The sequence below is a fragment of the Panulirus ornatus genome, chromosome 59 (genome assembly GCF_036320965.1).
Source record: "Panulirus ornatus isolate Po-2019 chromosome 59, ASM3632096v1, whole genome shotgun sequence".
Lineage (NCBI taxonomy): Eukaryota > Metazoa > Arthropoda > Malacostraca > Decapoda > Palinuridae > Panulirus > Panulirus ornatus.
The window spans coordinates 18,631,577-18,650,822 of NC_092282.1; the positions used below are offsets into that span (position 1 = coordinate 18,631,577).

The window sequence follows — 19,246 nt, forward strand, 5'->3', positions numbered from 1 at the left end:
CAGGAGGTGGTTTGATCAAGTAAGTAATGAAAGGGTAAGAGTGATGTGTGGTAATAAAAAGAGTGTGCTCGAGAGAGCAGAAGAGGGTGTATTGAAATGGTTTGGTCACAAGGAGAGAATGAGTGAGGAAAGGTTGACAAAGAAGATATATGTGTCAGAGGTGGAGGGAATGAGAAGTGGGAGACCAAATTGGAGGTGGAAGGATGGAGTGAAAAAGATTTTGAGTGATCGGGGCCTGAACATACAGGAGGGTGAAAGGCATGCAAGGAATAGAGTGAATTGGAACGATGTGGTATACCAGGGTCGACATGCTGTCACTGGATTGAACCAGGGCATGTGAAGCATCTGGGGTAAACCATGGAAAATCTTGTGGGGCCTGGATGTGGAAAGGGAGCTGTTGTTTCGGTGCATTACACATGACAGCTAGAGACTGAGTGTGAATGAATGTGGCCTTTGTTGTCTTTTCCTAGCACTACCCTATGGGAGGAATGTTATTTCATGTGTTATGGGTGGTGACAAGAATGGATGAAGGCAGCAAGTGTGGATGTGTACATTTGTATATATATATATATATATATATATATATATATATATATATATATATATATATATATATATATTCTTTTTCTTTTAAACTATTCGCCATTTCCCGCGTTAGCGAGGTAGCATTAAGAACAGAGGACTGGGCCTTTGAGGGAATACCCTCACCTGGCCCAATTTTTTTTTTTTTTGCTTTGTCGCTGTCTCCCGCGTTTGCGAGGTAGCGCAAGGAAACAGACAAAAGAAATGGCCCAACCCACCCCCATACACATGTATATACATACATCCACACACGCAAATATACATACCTACACAGCTTTCCATGGTTTACCCCAGACGCTTCACATGCCTTGATTCAATCCACTGACAGCACGTCAACCCCGGTATACCACATCGCTCCAATTCACTCTATTCCTTGCCCTCCTTTCACCCTCCTGCATGTTCAGGCCCCGATCACACAAAATCTTTTTCACTCCATCTTTCCACCTCCAATTTGGTCTCCCTCTTCTCCTCGTTCCCTCCACCTCCGACACATATATCCTCTTGGTCAATCTTTCCTCACTCATTCTCTCCATGTGCCCAAACCATTTCAAAACACCCTCTTCTGCTCTCTCGACCACGCTCTTTTTATTTCCACACATCTCTCTCACCCTTACGTTACTTACTCGATCAAACCACCTCACACCACACATTGTCCTCAAACATCTCATTTCCAGCACATCCATCCTCCTGCGCACAACTCTATCCATAGTCCACACCTCGCAACCATACAACATTGTTGGAACCACTATTCCTTCAAACATACCCATTTTTGCTTTCCGAGATAATGTTCTCGACTTCCACACATTCTTCAAGGCTCCCAGAATTTTCGCCCCCTCCCCCACCCTATGATCCACTTCCGCTTCCATGGTTCCATCAGCCGCCAGATCCACTCCCAGATATCTAAAACACTTTACTTCCTCCAATTTTTCTCCATTCAAACTCACCTCCCAATTGACTTGACCCTCAACCCTACTGTACCTAATAACCTTGCTCTTATTCACATTTACTCCCAACTTTCTTCTTTCACACACTTTACCAAACTCAGTCACCAGCTTCTGCAGTTTCTCACATGAATCAGCCACCAGCGCTGTATCATCAGCGAACAACAACTGACTCACTTCCCAAGCTCTCTCATCCCCAACAGACTTCATACTTGCCCCTCTTTCCAAAACTCTTGCATTCACCTCCCTAACAACCCCATCCATAAACAAATTAAACAACCATGGAGACATCACACACCCCTGCCGCAAACCTACATTCACTGAGAACCAATCACTTTCCTCTCTTCCTACACGTACACATGCCTTACATCCTCGATAAAAACTTTTCACTGCTTCTACCAACTTGCCTCCCACACCATATATTCTTAATACCTTCCACAGAGCATCTCTATCAACTCTATCATATGTCTTCTCCAGATCCATAAATGCTACATACAAATCCATTTGCTTTTCTAAGTATTTCTCACATACATTCTTCAAAGCAAACACCTGATCCACACATCCTCTACCACTTCTGAAACCACACTGCTCTTCCCCAATCTGATGCTCTGTACATGCCTTCACCCTCTCAATCAATACCCTCCCATATAATTTACCAGGAATACTCAACAAACTTATACCTCTGTAATTTGAGCACTCACTCTTATCCCCTTTGCCTTTGTACAATGGCACTATGCACGCATTCCGCCAATCCTCAGGCACCTCACCATGAGTCATACATACATTAAATAACCTTACCAACCAGTCAACAGTACAGTCACCCCCTTTTTTAATAAATTCCACTGCAGTACCATCCAAACCTGCTGCCTTGCCGGCTTTCATCTTCCGCAAAGCATTTACTACCTCTTCTCTTTACCAAATCATTTTCCCTAACCCTCTCACTTTGCACACCACCTCGACCAAAACACCCTATATCTGCCACTCTATCATCAAACACATTCAACAAACCTTCAAAATACTCACTCCATCTCCTTCTCACATCACCACTACTTGTTATCACCTCCCCATTTGCGCCCTTCACTGAAGTTCCCATTTGCTCCCTTGTCTTACGCACTTTATTTACCTCCTTCCAGAACATCTTTTTATTCTCCCTAAAATTTAATGATACTCTCTCACCCCAACTCTCATTTGCCCTTTTTTTCACCTCTTGCACCTTTCTCTTGACCTCCTGTCTCTTTCTTTTATACGTCTCCCACTCAGTTGCATTTTTTCCCTGCAAAAATTGTCCAAATGCCTCTCTCTTCTCTTTCACTAATACTCTTACTTCTTCATCCCACCACTCACTACCCTTTCTAATCAACCCACCTCCCACTCTTCTCATGCCACAAGCATCTTTTGTGCAATCCATCACTGATTCCCTAAATACATCCTATTCCTCCCCCACTCCCCTTTCTTCCATATATATATATATATATATATATATATATATATATATCATCTTTTGTGCAATCCATCACTGATTCCCTAAATACATCCTATTCCTCCCCCACTCCCCTTTCTTCCATATATATATATATATATATATATATATATATATATATATATATATATATATTATCCCTGGGGATAGGGGATTAAGAATACTTCCCACGTTTTCCCTGCGTGTCGTAGAAGGCGACTAAAAGGGGAGGGAGCGGGGGGCTGGAAATCCTCCCCTCTCGTTTTTTTTTTTTTTTTTTTTTTTTTTTTTTTTTTTTCCAAAAGAAGGAACAGAGGGGGCCAGGTGAGGATATTCCAAAAAAGGCCCAGTCCTCTGTTCCTAACGCTACCTCGCTAACGCGGGAAATGGCGAATAGTTTAAAAAGAAAGAAAATATATATATATATATATATATATATATCAGTAAATTTTAGGGAGAATAAAAAGATGTTCTGGAAGGAGGTAAATAGGGTGCGTAAGACAAGGGAGCAAATGGGAACTTCAGTGAAGGGCGTAAATGGGGAGGTGATAACAAGTAGTGGTGATGTGAGAAGGAGATGGAATGAGTATTTTGAAGGTTTGTTGAATGTGTCTGATGACAGAGTGGCAGATATAGGGTGTTTTGGTCGAGGTGGTGTGCAAAGTGAGAGGGTTAGGGAAAATGATTTGGTAAACAGAGAAGAGGTAGTAAAAGCTTTGCGGAAGATGAAAGCCGGCAAGGCAGCAGGTTTGGATGGTATTGCAGGGGAATTTATTAAAAAAGGGGGTGACTGTACTGTTGACTGGTTGGTAAGGTTATTTAATGTATGTATGACTCATGGTGAGGTGCCTGAGGATTGGCGGAATGCGTGCATAGTGCCATTGTACAAAGTCAAAGGGGATAAGAGTGAGTGCTCAAATTACAGAGGTATAAGTTTGTTAAGTATTCCTGGTAAATTATATGGGAGGGTATTGATTGAGAGGGTGAAGGCATGTACAGAGCATCAGATTGGGGAAGAGCAGTGCGGTTTCAGAAGTGGTAGAGGATGTGTGGATCAGGTGTTTGCTTTGAAGAATGTATGTGAGAAATACTTAGAAAAGCAAATGGATTTGTATGTGGCATTTATGGATCTGGAGAAGGCATATGATAGAGTTGATAGAGATGCTCTGTGGAAGGTATTAAGAATATATGGTGTGGGAGGCAAGTTGTTAGAAGCAGTGAAAAGTTTTTATCGAGGATGTATAAGGCATGTATACGTGTAGGAAGAGAGGAAAGTGATTGGTTCTCAGTGAATGTAGGTTTGCGGCAGGGGTGTGTGATGCCTCCATGGTTGTTTAATTTGTTTATGGATGGGGTTGTTAGGGAGGTAAATGCAAGAGTTTTGGAAAGAGGGGCAAGTATGAAGTCTGTTGGGGATGAGAGAGCTTGGGAAGTGAGTCAGTTGTTGTTCGCTGATGATACAGCGCTGGTGGCTGATTCATGTGAGAAACTGCAGAAGCTGGTGACTGAGTTTGGTAAAGTGTGTGGAAGAAGAAAGTTAAGAGTAAATGTGAATAAGAGCAAGGTTATTAGGTACAGTAGGGTTGAGGGTCAAGTCAATTGGGAGGTGAGTTTGAATGGAGAAAAACTGGAGGAAGTGAAGTGTTTTAGATATCTGGGAGTGGATCTGTCAGCGGATGGAACCATGGAAGCGGAAGTGGATCATAGGGTGGGGGAGGGGGCGAAAATTTTGGGAGCCTTGAAAAATGTGTGGAAGTCGAGAACATTATCTCGGAAAGCAAAAATGGGTATGTTTGAAGAAATAGTGGTTCCAACAATGTTGTATGGTTGCGAGGCGTGGGCTATGGATAGAGTTGTGCGCAGGAGGATGGATGTGCTGGAAATGAGATGTTTGAGGACAATGTGTGGTGTGAGGTGGTTTGATCGAGTAAGTAACGTAAGGGTAAGAGAGATGTGTGGAAATAAAAAGAGCATGGTTGAGAGAGCAGAAGAGGGTGTTTTGAAATGGTTTGGGCACATGGAGAGAATGAGTGAGGAAAGATTGACCAAGAGGATATATGTGTCGGAGGTGGAGGGAACGAGGAGAAGAGGGAGACCAAATTGGAGGTGGAAAGATGGAGTGAAAAAGATTTTGTGTGATCGGGGCCTGAACATGCAGGAGGGTGAAAGGAGGGCAAGGAATAGAGTGAATTGGAGCGATGTGGTATACAGGGGTTGACGTGCTGTCAGTGGATTGAATCAAGGCATGTGAAGCGTCTGGGGTAAACCATGGAAAGCTGTGTAGGTATGTATATTTGCGTGTGTGGACGTGTGTATGTACATGTGTATGGGGGGGGGGTTGGGCCATTTCTTTCGTCTGTTTCCTTGCGCTACCTCGCAAACGCGGGAGACAGCGACAAAGTATGAAAAAAAAAAAAATATATATATATATATATATATATATATATATATATATATATATATATATATATATATATATATATTCTTTCTTTTTTCTTTCATACTATTCGCCATTTCCCGCATTAGCGAGGTAGCGTTAAGAACAGAGGACTGGGCCTTTGAGGTAATATCCTCACCTGGCCCCCTTCTCTGTTCCTTCTTTTGGGAAAAAAAAAAAATGAGAGGGGAGGATTTCCAGCCCCTCGCTCCCTTCCCTTTTAGTCGCCTTCTACGACACGCAGGGAATACGTGGGAAGTATTCTTTCTCCCCTATCCCCAGGGGGATGTATGTGAGAAATACTTAGAAAAGCAAATGGATTTGTATGTAGCATTTATGGATCTGGAGAAGGCATATGATAGAGTTGATAGAGATGCTCTGTGGAAGGTATTAAGAATATATGGTGTGGGAGGAAAGTTGTTAGAAGCAGTGAAAAGTTTTTATCGAGGATTTAAGGCATGTGTACGTGTAGGAAGAGAGGAAAGTGATTGGTTCTCAGTGAATGTAGGTTTGCGGCAGGGGTGTGTGATGTCTCCATGGTTGTTTAATTTGTTTATGGATGGGGTTGTTAGGGAGGTGAATGCAAGAGTTTTGGAAAGAGGGGCAAGTATGAAGTCTGTTGGGGATGAGAGAGCTTGGGAAGTGAGTCAGTTGTTGTTCGCTGATGATACAGCGCTGGTGGCTGATTCATGTGAGAAACTGCAGAAGCTGGTGACTGAGTTTGGTAAAGTGTGTGGAAGAAGAAAGTTAAGAGTAAATGTGAATAAGAGCAAGGTTATTAGGTACAGTAGGGTTGAGGGTCAAGTTAATTGGGAGGTGAGTTTGAATGGAGAAAAACTGGAGGAAGTGAAGTGTTTTAGATATCTGGGAGTGGATTTGGCAGCGGATGGAACCATGGAAGCGGAAGTGGATCATAGGGTGGGGGAGGGGGCGAAAATTCTGGGGGCCTTGAAGAATGTGTGGAAGTCGAGAACATTATCTCGGAAAGCAAAAATGGGTATGTTTGAAGGAATAGTGGTTCCAACAATGTTGTATGGTTGCGAGGTGTGGGCTATGGATAGAGTTGTGTGCAGGAGGATGGATGTGCTGGAAATGAGATGTTTGAGGACAATGTGTGGTGTGAGGTGGTTTGATCGAGTGAGTAACGTAAGGGTAAGAGAGATGTGTGGAAATAAAAAGAGCATGGTTGAGAGAGCAGAAGAGGGTGTTTTGAAGTGGTTTGGACACATGGAGAGGATGAGTGAGGAAAGATTGACCAAGAGGATATATGTGTCGGAGGTGGAGGGAGCAAGGAGAAGAGGGAGACCAAATTGGAGATGGAAAGATGGAGTGAAAAAGATTTTGTTTGATTGGGGCCTGAACATGCAGGAGGGTGAAAGGAGGGCAAGGAATAGAGTGAATTGGAGCGATGTGGTGTACCGGGGTTGACGTGCTGTCAGTGGATTGAATCAGGGCATGTGAAGCGTCTGGGGTAAACCATGGAAAGCTGTGTAGGTATGTATATTTGCGTGTGTGGACGTATGTATATACATGTTTATGGGGGGGGGGTTGGGCCATTTCTTTCGTCTGTTTCCTTGCGCTACCTCGCAAACGCGGGAGACAGCGACAAAGTATAAAAAAAAAAAAAAAATATATATATATATATATATATATATATATATATATATATATATATATATATATATATATATATGTCTGTGTATGTATATGTATGTATACATTGAAATGTATAGGTATGTATATGTGCATGTGTTGGCTTTTATTTATATACATGTGTATGTGAGTGGGCTGGGCCATTCTTTCGTCTGTTTCCTTGCACTACCTCGCTAATGCGGGAGACAGCAACTAAGTATAATAAAGGAAAAAATAATGTATATTTATGTATATGTTGAAATGTATATGTATATGTGTGTGTGTGGGCCTTTATATTTTTTTATTTATTTTTCTTTGTCACTGTCTCCCGCGTTTGCGAGGCAGCGCAAGGAAACAGACAAAAGAAATGGCCCAACCCACCCCCATACACATGTATATACATACACGTCCACACACGCAAATATACATACCCATACATCTCAATGTACACATATATATACACACACAGACACATGCATATATACACATGGACACAGTTCACACTGTCTGCCTTTATTCATTCCCATCGACACCTCGCCACACATGGAATAACATCCCCCTCCCCCTCATGTGTGCGAGGTAGCGCTAGGAAAAGACAACAAAGGCCCCATTCGTTCACACTCAGTCTCTAGCTGCAATAATGCCCGAAATCACAGCTCCCTTTCCACATCCAGGCCCCTCAGAACTTTCCATGGTTTACTCCAGATGCTTCACATGCCCTGATTCAATCCATTGACAGCACGTCGACCCCGGTATACCACATCAATCCAATTCACTCGATTCCTTGCTGGCCTTTCACCCTCCTGCATGTTCAGGCCCCGATCACTCAAAATCTTTTTCACTCCATCTTTCCACCTCCAATTTGGTCTCCCACTTCTCGTTCCCTCCTCCTCCGACACATATATCCTCTTGGTCAATCTTTCCTCACTCATTCTCTCCATGTGCCCAAACCATTTCAAAACACCCTCTTCTGCTCTCTCAGCCACACTCTTTTTATTTCCACACATCTCTCTTACCCTTACATTACTTACTCGAGCAAGCAACCTCACACCACATATTGTCCTCAAACATCTTATTTCCAGCACATCCACCCTCCTGCACACAACTCTATCCATAGCCCACGACTCACAACCATACAACATTGTTGGAACCACTATTCCTTCAAACATAGCCATTTTTGCTTTCGGAGATAATGCTCTCGACTTCCACACATTCTTCAAGGCTCCCAGGATTTTCGCCCCCTCCCCCACCTTATGATTCACTTCTGCTTCCATGGTTCCATCCGCTGCCAGATCCACTCCCAGATATCTAAAACACTTTACTTCCTCCAGTTTTTCTATATTCAAACTTACCTCCCAATTGACTTGACCCTCAACCCTACTGTACCTAATAACCTTGCTCTTATTCACATTTACTCTTAACTTTCTTCTTTCACACACTTTACCAAACTCAGTCACCAGCTTCTGCAGTTTCTCACATGAATCAGCCACCAGCGCTGTATCATCAGCGAACAGCAACTGACTCACTTCCCAAGCTCTCTCATCCACAACGGACTTCATACTTGCCCCTCTTTCCAAAGCTCTTGCATTCACCTCCCTAACAACCCCATCCATAAAAAAATTAAACAACCATGGAGACATCACACACCCCTGCCGCAAACCTACATTCACTGAGAACCAATCACTTTCCTCTCTTCCTACACGTACACATGCCTTACATCCTCGATAAAAACTTTTCACTGCTTCTAACAACTTTCCTCCCACACCATATATTCTTAATACCTTCCACAGAGCATCTCTATCAACTCTTATCATATGCCTTCTCCAGATCCATAAATGCTACATAAAAATTAATTTGCTTTTCTAAGTATTTCTCACATACATTCTTCAAAGCAAACACCTGATCCACATATCCTCTACCACTTCTGAAACCACACAGCTCTTCCCCAATCTGATGCTCTGTACATGCCTTCACCCTCTCAATCAATAACCTCCCATATAATTTACCAGGAATACTCAACAAACTTATACCTCTATGATTTGAGCACTCATTCTTATCCCCTTTGCCTTTGTACAGTGGCACTATGCACGCATTCTGCCAATCCTCAGGCACCTCACCATGAATCATACATACATTGAATAACCTTACCAACCAGTCAACAATACAGTCACCCCCTTTTTTGATTAATTCCACTGCAATACCATCCAAACCTGCTGCCTTGCCGGCTTTCATCTTCCGCAAAGCTTTTACTACCTCTTCTCTGTTTACCAAATCATTTTCCCTAACCCTCTCACTTTGCACACCACCTCGACCAAAACACCCTATATCTGCCACTCTATCATCAAACACATTCAACAAACCTTCAAAATACTCATTCCATCTCCTTCTCACATCACTACTACTTGTTATCACCTCCCCATTAGCCCCCTTCACTGAAGTTCCCATTTGCTTCCTTGTCTTACGCACTTTATTTACATCCTTCCAGAACATCTTTTTATTCTCCCTAAAATTTAATGATACTTTGTCACCCCAACTCTCATTTGCCCTCTTTTTCACCTCTTGAACCTTTCTCTTGACCTCCTGTCTCTTTCTTTTGTACATCTCCCACTCATTTGCATTATTTCCCTGCAAAAATCGTCCAAATGCCTCTCTTCTCTTTCACTAATAATCTTACTTCTTCATCCCACCACTCACTACCCTTTCTAATCAACCCACCTCCCATGCTTCTCATGCCACAAGCATCTTTTGCGCAAGCCATCACTGCTTCCCTAAATACATCCCATTCCTCCCCCACTCCCCTTACCTCCTTTGTTCTCACCTTTTTCCATTCTGTACTCAGTCTCTCCTGGTACTTACTCACACAAGTCTCCTTCCCAAGCTCACTTACTCTCACCACCCTCTTCACCCCAACATTCTCTCTTCTTTTCTGAAAACCCATACAAATCTTCACCTTCGCCTCCACAAGATAATGATCAGACATCCCTCCAGTTGCACCTCTCAGCACATTAATATCCAAAAGTCTCTCTTTCACGCGCCTGTCAATTAACACGTAATCCAGTAACGCTCTCTGGCCATCTCTCCTACTTACATATGTATACTTATGTATATCTCGCTTTTTAAACCAGGTATTCCCAATCACCAGTCCTTTATCAGCACATAAATCTACAAGCTCTTCACCATTTCCATTTACAACACTGAACACCCCATGTATACCAATTATTTCCTCAACTGCCACATTACTCACCTTTGCATTCAAATCACCCATCACTATAACCCGGTCTTGTGCATCAAAACCACTAACACACTCATTCAGCTGCTCCCAAAACACTTGCCTCTCATGATCTTTCTTCTCATGCCCAGGTGCATATGCACCAATAATCACCCATCTGTCTCCATCAACTTTCAGTTTTACCCATATTAATCTAGAATTTACTTTCTTACATTCTCTCACATATTCCCACCACTCCTGTTTCAGGAGTAGTGCTACTCCTTCCCTTGCTCTTGTCCTCTCACTAACCCCTGACTTTACTCCCAAGACATTCCCAAACCACTCTTCCCCTTTACCCTTAAGCTTCGTTTCACTCAGAGCCAAAACATCCTGGTTCCTTTCCTCAAACATACTACCTATCTCTCCTTTTTTCACATTATGGTTACATCCACACACATTTAGACACCCCAATCTGAGCCTACGAGGAGGATGAGCACTCCCCGCATGACTCCTTCTTCTGTTTCCCATTTTAGAAAGTTAAAATACAAGGCGTGTATATATGTATATGTTTATATGAGGGGCTGTGCCATATTTTTCTGTTTCTTTGCACTACCTTCCTGGTGCAGGAAACAGCAATGAAGTATAGTAAATGAAATATAAATATGTATATGTATTTGTTTGTGCGTGTATGGGCATTTATGTATATATATGTATATATATGTGGCGCTACCTCACTGACACAGGCAACCGTGATCAAGTATAATACGAATTACATGTATGTGGCTCTAATGAAATCCATGATTAGGACACTGAGTTGCTAATGCCATCTCAGGTTACAAAAAAAGATACATGCACAAGTGAAAACTTGATGTAAGGAAGTCAGAAACAGTCAAATCTAATGGAAGGTAGGGGAATGACAAAAAAGTAGAAAATTATTGATGGAAGGGTTAGCAATGAAATGTAAAGAATTTGAAAGTAGCATCCTTTAAATGTTTTTGTAAGGGTATTTAGTGAATGGAAGATCCCCATCTGAGAAGTAACATGAATGTTTGAATAAAACAATTGCAGCATATAAGTTAAACACTTGTGATCCTTTTTCTGTGAGTAACCAAATTCAACTAGTCTGTTGATGAAATACAGATGAAATTTTCATCTATGTGGCCAGATAAGAAAATATCTTTACATTACAAGGTTGAACATGAAAGACTGGATGGTGTTTACAGTTTGTACTGAGTGATGTCTCATTAGGAGGTGCTTCCACTGTGCAGTGTTTCATTTACTTGTATTGATGAGCTGTAGGTTTTAGAAATGTACCTCTTTCTCATACTACAGATGAGATGAAATTTCATAATATGTGTACTGTTAAAGTAATTGAAAATATATATTTTTAATTAATTATGGAAAAATGAAACAATGAAGGTTGATCATTATTGGTTACCATTAAAAGCAATTTCTAGAGCAGACTTTCAGTTTTATGAATAATCATCTACCTCTCGGTACTCTGCACTTTTTGTTCATGTTTTAGAGCACATATGCATGGCATTGTTTAATTTATTTTTCATTTTTTTCTATTTGAGTTGTTAACTGTTCCACTCTGGTTGGATGTATTTGTTGAAATATGATTAATATCTGATAAAGTTTTCTTCATCAGCCAAGCATTTGAAAAGCAGCTCAAGGAAGAAAAAGACTCTTATGAGCGCAGAATAAGAGAACTTCAGAGTCGTTTAGATGATGCTCGGAGAGATAATGAAGTAGAGACCACATCTATTAAGACAGATCTGAGATTGGCCAGGGAGGATGCCTGTCGACTGCAACAAGATTTAGAGGATGCTGAGGAAAAGCTTAAGGATGGTAAAAAAAATTATGTCAGACATTGTCTTTTTTAATGCTTGAAGTACAACAATACTTTTAAGTGCTCTGGTAATCATTTTTGTTTGCAAATCTGAAGCAGACTTTTTTGTCTTGTACATTTCCATATGAAAGCTGCCTTAGGTATAATTTACACAGCAACATTACATCTGTCATATATTTGCAATATTGATGGTCATGTAGTATTATAGATTATTCCGTTAAATGTAATCTTAAATTGTATTTAGCTGAAGAGAAACGGGCTGCACTGAAGAAAGAAATCAATCGAGTTAATGAAGAAATGCGGTCATCAGAGGATAGACGATCTAGTGAACTGCAATCCTTTATCAAGAAAGCAGATCTAGAGAAGAAAGACCTACAGAAACGACTTGATGACAAAGAAAGCAAACTTAGCTGTACGTCAGATTCTTTGCATCTTGTAAAACATATGATGTTAGATAGCTTACAAAGAATTTGCAACCATGGTTATTGTTGAAATGAGTAACTGTAAGAGAGACGTATGCTAGTAAATGCATTTTCACTGAGAGAGCTGACCAGGAAATGCTGAAATGGATTAGACATATAGATAGTGAAGAATGAGTGGCTTAGAGAATCTTTGTGTCAGAAGTGGAAGGAGGAAGGGAAGGGCAAGAAGATGTAAGAATTGATTGAAAGAAGCTCTGAAGTATTCAGGCCAGAACATTTAGGAGAGAGCCAAGCATGGATAGATTGGACTGGATCAGCAACATGCTGTCACCAGGACTTATGGTATAGTCAAGGTAAACTTATCTATGTATGTTAGGCACTGGTCTGAGTACATATACATAACAGCTAGATAGTTGATGTGTATAGATGAGGCCATTTTTTATTTGTTCCTGATACTATGAGGAAAAGTTGCCTGTAAAAGAAAGTTATCATGAAATGTTCCATCTTCATTACATAACATGGCAATATACATTTTGTGCTTCAGTATTCAATTCCAGAAGTTGATATGTTGTTTATACTTGTCAGTGAAATTATGAAACATATGTCTGTGATCTGTTTTGATGACAATTAGTGCATACTTCATGAAACATGGTCAGATTAATAATAGGCATCTCCTCCTTTGTTGATATCCAGTATGTGTTCACAGAGAACAAGGCAAGTTGATTTGAATTCACCTCACCAGCATCATCTTGGTATAGTTGATTTGCAGGTAACCCCAATTATCCAAAAGAAATATTCTTAGCTGCAGATAGTACACCACCAGGCTCTTCACTTCAGCATTTATACAGTTAGTGAACACCATGGTTATGAAGACTGTAAGGACTGTGACTAGTTCACAGTAAATATCCAGTTTGTCAGAACCTTGAAGGGTAGATTTTCTTATCATTCTAGGGATAGGATATCTGCTTTTTTGATGTTTTTCAGCTTTCCAAGCATCTCTCTTTAAAGGTGTTACATGATTTGCAGATTAAACAAGCATCTGTAGCTTTATATTTATATAAGATATACATGTTTCACCTGATTCTTGAGCAACAAAATTTTCAAAACTTTCCAACAATTCAATATCTTACAGTAAAAGAACATGCTGTTGTGAGAAAGTGTGAAAGTTAAAACCACACTTCATGGATGATATAATTTCAAATCCAATAGAGTTTTGGCTTTGCACATGCCATTCTCAGTTGGAATGATATCAGAAACAGAGAACCAAGTTATATATATATGTTGAGGTCTTCCCCTGACATGCCCTCACCCATTACCTGACCTATCATGATACCTTGTCCTGCCTAGTAATTGAAGCCCTATCCACTCTTCCTAAGCCTGTAGGAAGTTTTACATATTTCTTAATTTTACTACATATAACTTTGTTAGGTGAGAATTGGCCGTTAGGTACATTTAAGAGTATGCATAGAACTAATGAGAGTGGATCTGATAATTATGCTTTTATTATATTCATTAGAATTAGAAACAATGTTACAGTTGTTGAAATCAATACTATGGTCAAAGTCCCACATGGGAATGAAAACAACACTTTTCCCTTTTCCCTACTCTAACATCTCTCTTATGTTGGTAGATTTGTGTATTGATGATTCCTCTCGTTTTTCCCACGTATACATTTCATGACAGTCCTTGCATGGCATAACATATACACTTGCAACTTTATCATGTATAGGTTTGTTCTTTGCTACCACAGCCTTTATTTAGATGTAGGCATTAATATAACATGTAAATACAGCAACTCAATATAGGCTGTGTTGTATACTTAATTATGTTCTTCTTTTAGATATGGTATTCCTAGACACCAGTCCTTTTTCAGCACAGAATTCCACAAACTGTTCATTCTTATTCACTTCAGTGAATACCCTGTGTCCTCCAGTTATATCTTTATTTGCTAATTACTCATCTCCCATTTCAATAGCTCATCACTAATACCAGATCTCAAGCATCAAAGATGCTTACATTCACTGGGCTGCTCGTAAAACATGGATAACGAAATATTCAGCAAACTGTTTATGTCACAAGAGGCCAAACTAGAATAGGCTTCTCAAGTGTAATCATCTCATCCAAAGAAGCACAAAGAACTGATAAACAAGATTAAAGGATGTTAACAAAATTAAGAGAATTAAGTCACAGAGAAAGGCTAAAGTCTTTGAAATTGTGATTCTTTGAAGAAAATAGAGCTAGGGGTGATCTGATCATAGTCTTTAAGATTTTAAAACAGATCTATGATGTGGACTGAACAACTTCTCGAGAAATGTAGGGATGAATCAAGCAAGGGACATACATGAAACAAGGCAAGAACTTTTTTAAGAAACATTTAAAGAAGTACTTTTATAGTATAAGAATGAAGGATGAATTGAAGAGAATGACTGAGGACACAGTTAATGCTGATAGCATATAGAGATTTAAGATATTATATGATAATACAGAATTAAGAGATGTGGCCCCAAGAGTGTAAGCCTCCCTCCCCATACATTGCAAATAGGTAATAACTAACTACTCTCTACCTACTCACACACATGCCTTACTGTCATTAAAGACTCCTCACTTCTTCCAGTGACCTTCTTCCCTTATTATGTATTCAAAATGCCTTCTGCAGAGAATCTATCAACCCCATCATATGCTTTCTTTAGATCTATAAACACCTCATACAGATCCTTCTGTTTCTCAAAGTATTTCTCACACATTCTTTAATGTAAAAACCTGATGTGCCTGGGAAGTGAGTCTGTCGTTGTTCGCTGATGATGCAGCACTGGTGGCTGATTCGAGTAAGAAACTGTAGAAGTTGGTGACTGAGTTTGGAAAAGTGTGTGAAAGGAGAAAGTTGGAAGTAAATGTGAATAAGTGCAAGGTTATTAGGTTCAGTAGGGTTGAGGTAAAAGTTAATTGGGATCTAAGTTTGAATGGAGAAAAATTGGAGGAAGTGAAGTGTTTTAGATATCTGGTAGTGGACTTGGTAGTGAGTAGAACCATGGAAATGGGAGTGAGTCGCAGGGTGGGGCAGGGAGTGAAGAAAGATGTGTGAAAGGCTAGAACGTTATCTCAGGGAGCAAAAATGGGTAGTTTGAAGGAATAATAGTTCCAACAATATTAGGTTGCAAAGCATGGACTATAGATAGGATTGTATGGAGGAGGGTGGATGTTGGAAATGAAATTTTTGAGGACAGTATGTGGTGTGAGGTGGTTTGATAGAGTAAGTAATAAAAGGGTAAGAGAGAGATGTGTGGAAATAAATAGAGTGGTTGAGAGAGCAGAAGAGGGTGTGTTGAAATGGTTTGGACGTATGGAGAGAATGAGTGAGGAGAGGTTGACAAAGAGGATATATGTGTCAGAGATGGAATAAACAAGGAGTAGCAGGAGACCAAACTAGAGGTAGAAGGATGGAGTGAAAAAGATTTTGAGGGATTGGGGCCTGAACATACAATACGGTGAAAGATGTGCAAGGAATAGAGTGAATTGGAATGATGTGGTATACCGGGATGGAAGTGCTGTCAGTGGACTGAACGAGGGCATGTGAAATGTCTAGGGTAAACCATGGAAAGGTATGTGGGGCCTTGATGTAGATATGGAGCTGTGGTTTCGATGCATTTCACATGACAGCTAGAGACAGAGTGTGAACGAATGTGGCCTATTTTTTTCTTTTTCTTTTTTTTTTTTTTTTTTTGGTCTCCCTGACACTTCCTTGCTAAAGTAGGGGGCAGTGATGCTGTTTCCAGTGGGATGGGGTATCATGGGAAATGGATGAAGGCAAGCAAGTATGAATATGTACTTGTGTATACATGTCTGTGTATGTGTATGTATATAGATGTATAAGTTATGTATATGTGTGTGTATGGGTGTTTATGTATATATATATATATGTGTGTGTATATGAATGGATAGGCCATTCTTTGTTTCCAGGTGCTACCTCACTGAGGTGGGAAACGGCAATCAAGTATAGGGGAAAAAAGAATGCTTAAACATGTATTCCCCGCATGTCGTAGAAGGCGAGAAAAGGGGGTGGGAGCTGTGGTCTGGAAATCCTCCCCTCCTTGTATTTCAATTTCTAAAAAGGGAAACAAGAATGAGTCAAGTGGGGAGTGCTCATCCTCCTCAAAGGCTCAGATTGGGGTTTCTGAATGTGTGTGGATATAACCAAGTTGAGAAGAAAGGAGAGATAGATAATATGCTTGAGGAAAGAATCCTGGATGTTCTGGCTCTCAGTGAAATGAAGCTAAAAGATAAAGGAGAAGAGTGGTTTGGGAAAGTCTTTGGAGTAAAGACAGGGGTTGATGAGAGGACAAGAGCTAAGAAAGGTGTAGCACTACTCCTGAAGCAGGAATTGTAGGAGTATGTGATAGAGTGTAAGAAAGTAACTTCTAGATTGATGTGGGAAGAACTGAAAGTTGATTGAGAGAGATGGGTGATTATTGGCACTTATGCACCTGGTCATGAGAAGAAAGATCATGAGAGGCAAGTGTTTTGGGAGCAGCTGAGTGAGAGTGTCAGAAGCTTTGATGCACGAGACCAGGTTATAGTGATGGGTGATTTAAATGCAAAGGTGAGTAATGTGGCAGTGGAGGGTATAGTTGGTGTACATGGGGTATTCAGTGTTGTGAATGGAGATGGTGAAGAGCTTGTAGATTTGTGTGCTGAAAAAAGATTGGTGATTGGGAATACCTTATCTAAAAAGAGGGATATACATAAAGTACACTTATGTGAGTAAGAGAGATGGTCACATGGCATTATTGGATTACGTGTTAATTGATAGGCTTGTAAAAGAGAGACTTTTGGATGTTACTTTGCTCTGAGGGGCAGCTGGAGGGATGTCTAATCACTATCTTGTGGAGGTGAAGGTGAAGATTTGTGGAGGTTTTCAAAAATGAAGAGAGAATGTTGGGGAGAAGAGAGTGGTGAGAGTAAGTGAGCTTGGAAAGGACACTTGTGTGGGAAAGTATCTGGAGAAATTGAGTGTAGAATTGCAAAAGGTGAGCAGATTTGAAAGGGTAGTAAGTGGTGGTGTGAAGAAGTAAAGTTGTTAGCAAAAGAGACAAGAGAGGCATTTGGACAATACTTGCATAGAAGGAATGCAAATGACTGGCAGATGTATAAAAGAAAGTGGCAGGAGGTCAAGAGAAAGGGGCAAGGGTTGAAAAAGAGGGCAAATGAGAGTTAGGGTGAGAGAGTATTGTTAAACTTTAGGGAGAATAAAAATATGTTTTGGAAAGAGGTAAATAACATGCATAAGTCAAGAGAACAGATGGGAACATCAGTGAAGGGGGCAGGTGGGGAAGTAATAACAGTCAGTGATGAGGTGAGAGGGAAGTGAGTATTTTGAAGGTTTGTTGAATGTGTTTGATGATGGAGTGGCAGATATAGGGTGCTTTGGTCGAGTTGGTGTGCGAAGTTAGATTAGGAGATTGGTTTGGTTAAGGGAGAAGAGGTAGTGAAAGCTTTATGGAAGATGAAATCTGGCAAAGCGGCAGGTTTGGAAGGTATTGCAGTAGAATTTAAGGGGGTGACTGTTTTGTTGATTGGTTGGTAAGGATATTCAGTGTATGTATGGATCATGGTGAAGTGCCTGAGAATTGGTGGAATGCATGCATAGTGATGAGTATTGCTGGAGAATTGTATGAGGGGGTATTGATTAAGAGGATAAAGACATGTATATATATCATCAGACTGGGGAAGAGCAGTGTGGTTTCAGAATTGGTAGAGGATGTGTGGATCAGGTGTTTGCTTTGAGGAATGTATGTGAGAAATACTTAGAAAAACAGATGGATTTGTGTGTAGCATTTATGGATCTTGAGAAAGCATGTGATATGGTTGATATAGACGCTTTGTGGAAGATCTTAAGAGTATATGGTGTGGGAGGTGAGGTGCTAGAAGTAGTGAAAAGTTAATAACAAAGGATGTAAGGCATGTGAACGAGTAGAAGGAGAGGTGGGTGGTTGGTTCCCAGTGGATGTTGGTCTGTGCCAAGGGTATGTGATGTCTTCATTGTTCTTTGATTTTTTATGGATGGGGTGGTTAGGGAGGTAAATGCAAGAAATTTAGAGAGAGGGGTGAGTATACAGTCTCTTCGAGATGAGAGGGCTTGTGAAGTTAGTCAGTTGTTGTTCACCGATGATACAGCTCTGGTGGCTGATTCGAGTGTGAAATTGCAGAAGTTAGTAACTTAGTTTGGATACATATGTGAAAAGGGAAAGTTGAGAGCAAATGTGAATAAGAGCAAGGTTATTAGGTTTAGTAGTGTTGAGGGACAAGTTAATTTGGGAGGTAAGTTTAATGGAGGAAACTGGAGGAAGGGAAGTGTTTTATATATCATGAAAGTGGAAGTGAGGGGAGGGGGTGAAGGTTCTGGGATCGATTAAGGATGTGGGGAAGGCGAAAACATTATCTTAGAGAGCAAAAATGGGTATGTTAGAAGGAACAGTAGATCCAACAATATTGTATGGTTGCAAGGTATGGGCTATAGATAGGGTTGTGCGAAGTAGGGTGGATGTGTTGGAAATGAAATGTTTGAGGTGGTTTGATCAAGTAAGTAATGAAAGGGTATTAGAGATGTGTGGAAATAAAGAGTGTAGTTGAGAGAGCAGAAGAGGGTGTGTTGAAATGGTTTGGACATAGGAAGAGTATGAGTGAGGAAAGATTGACAAAGAGGATATATGTGTCAG

The 19,246-nt window shown here is 40.6% G+C and overlaps 1 protein-coding gene across 1 annotated transcript in view; it reads left to right on the forward strand.

Annotated features, from left to right (window-relative positions):
* LOC139767160 (uncharacterized) overlaps positions 1-19,246 on the forward strand; it is a 1,522,454-nt gene that overhangs the window by 1,144,858 nt on the left and 358,350 nt on the right. The window contains 2 exon segments of the mRNA XM_071696189.1: positions 11,911-12,110; positions 12,356-12,523. Of these exon segments, the coding sequence (XP_071552290.1) occupies positions 11,911-12,110; positions 12,356-12,523 (368 nt within the window).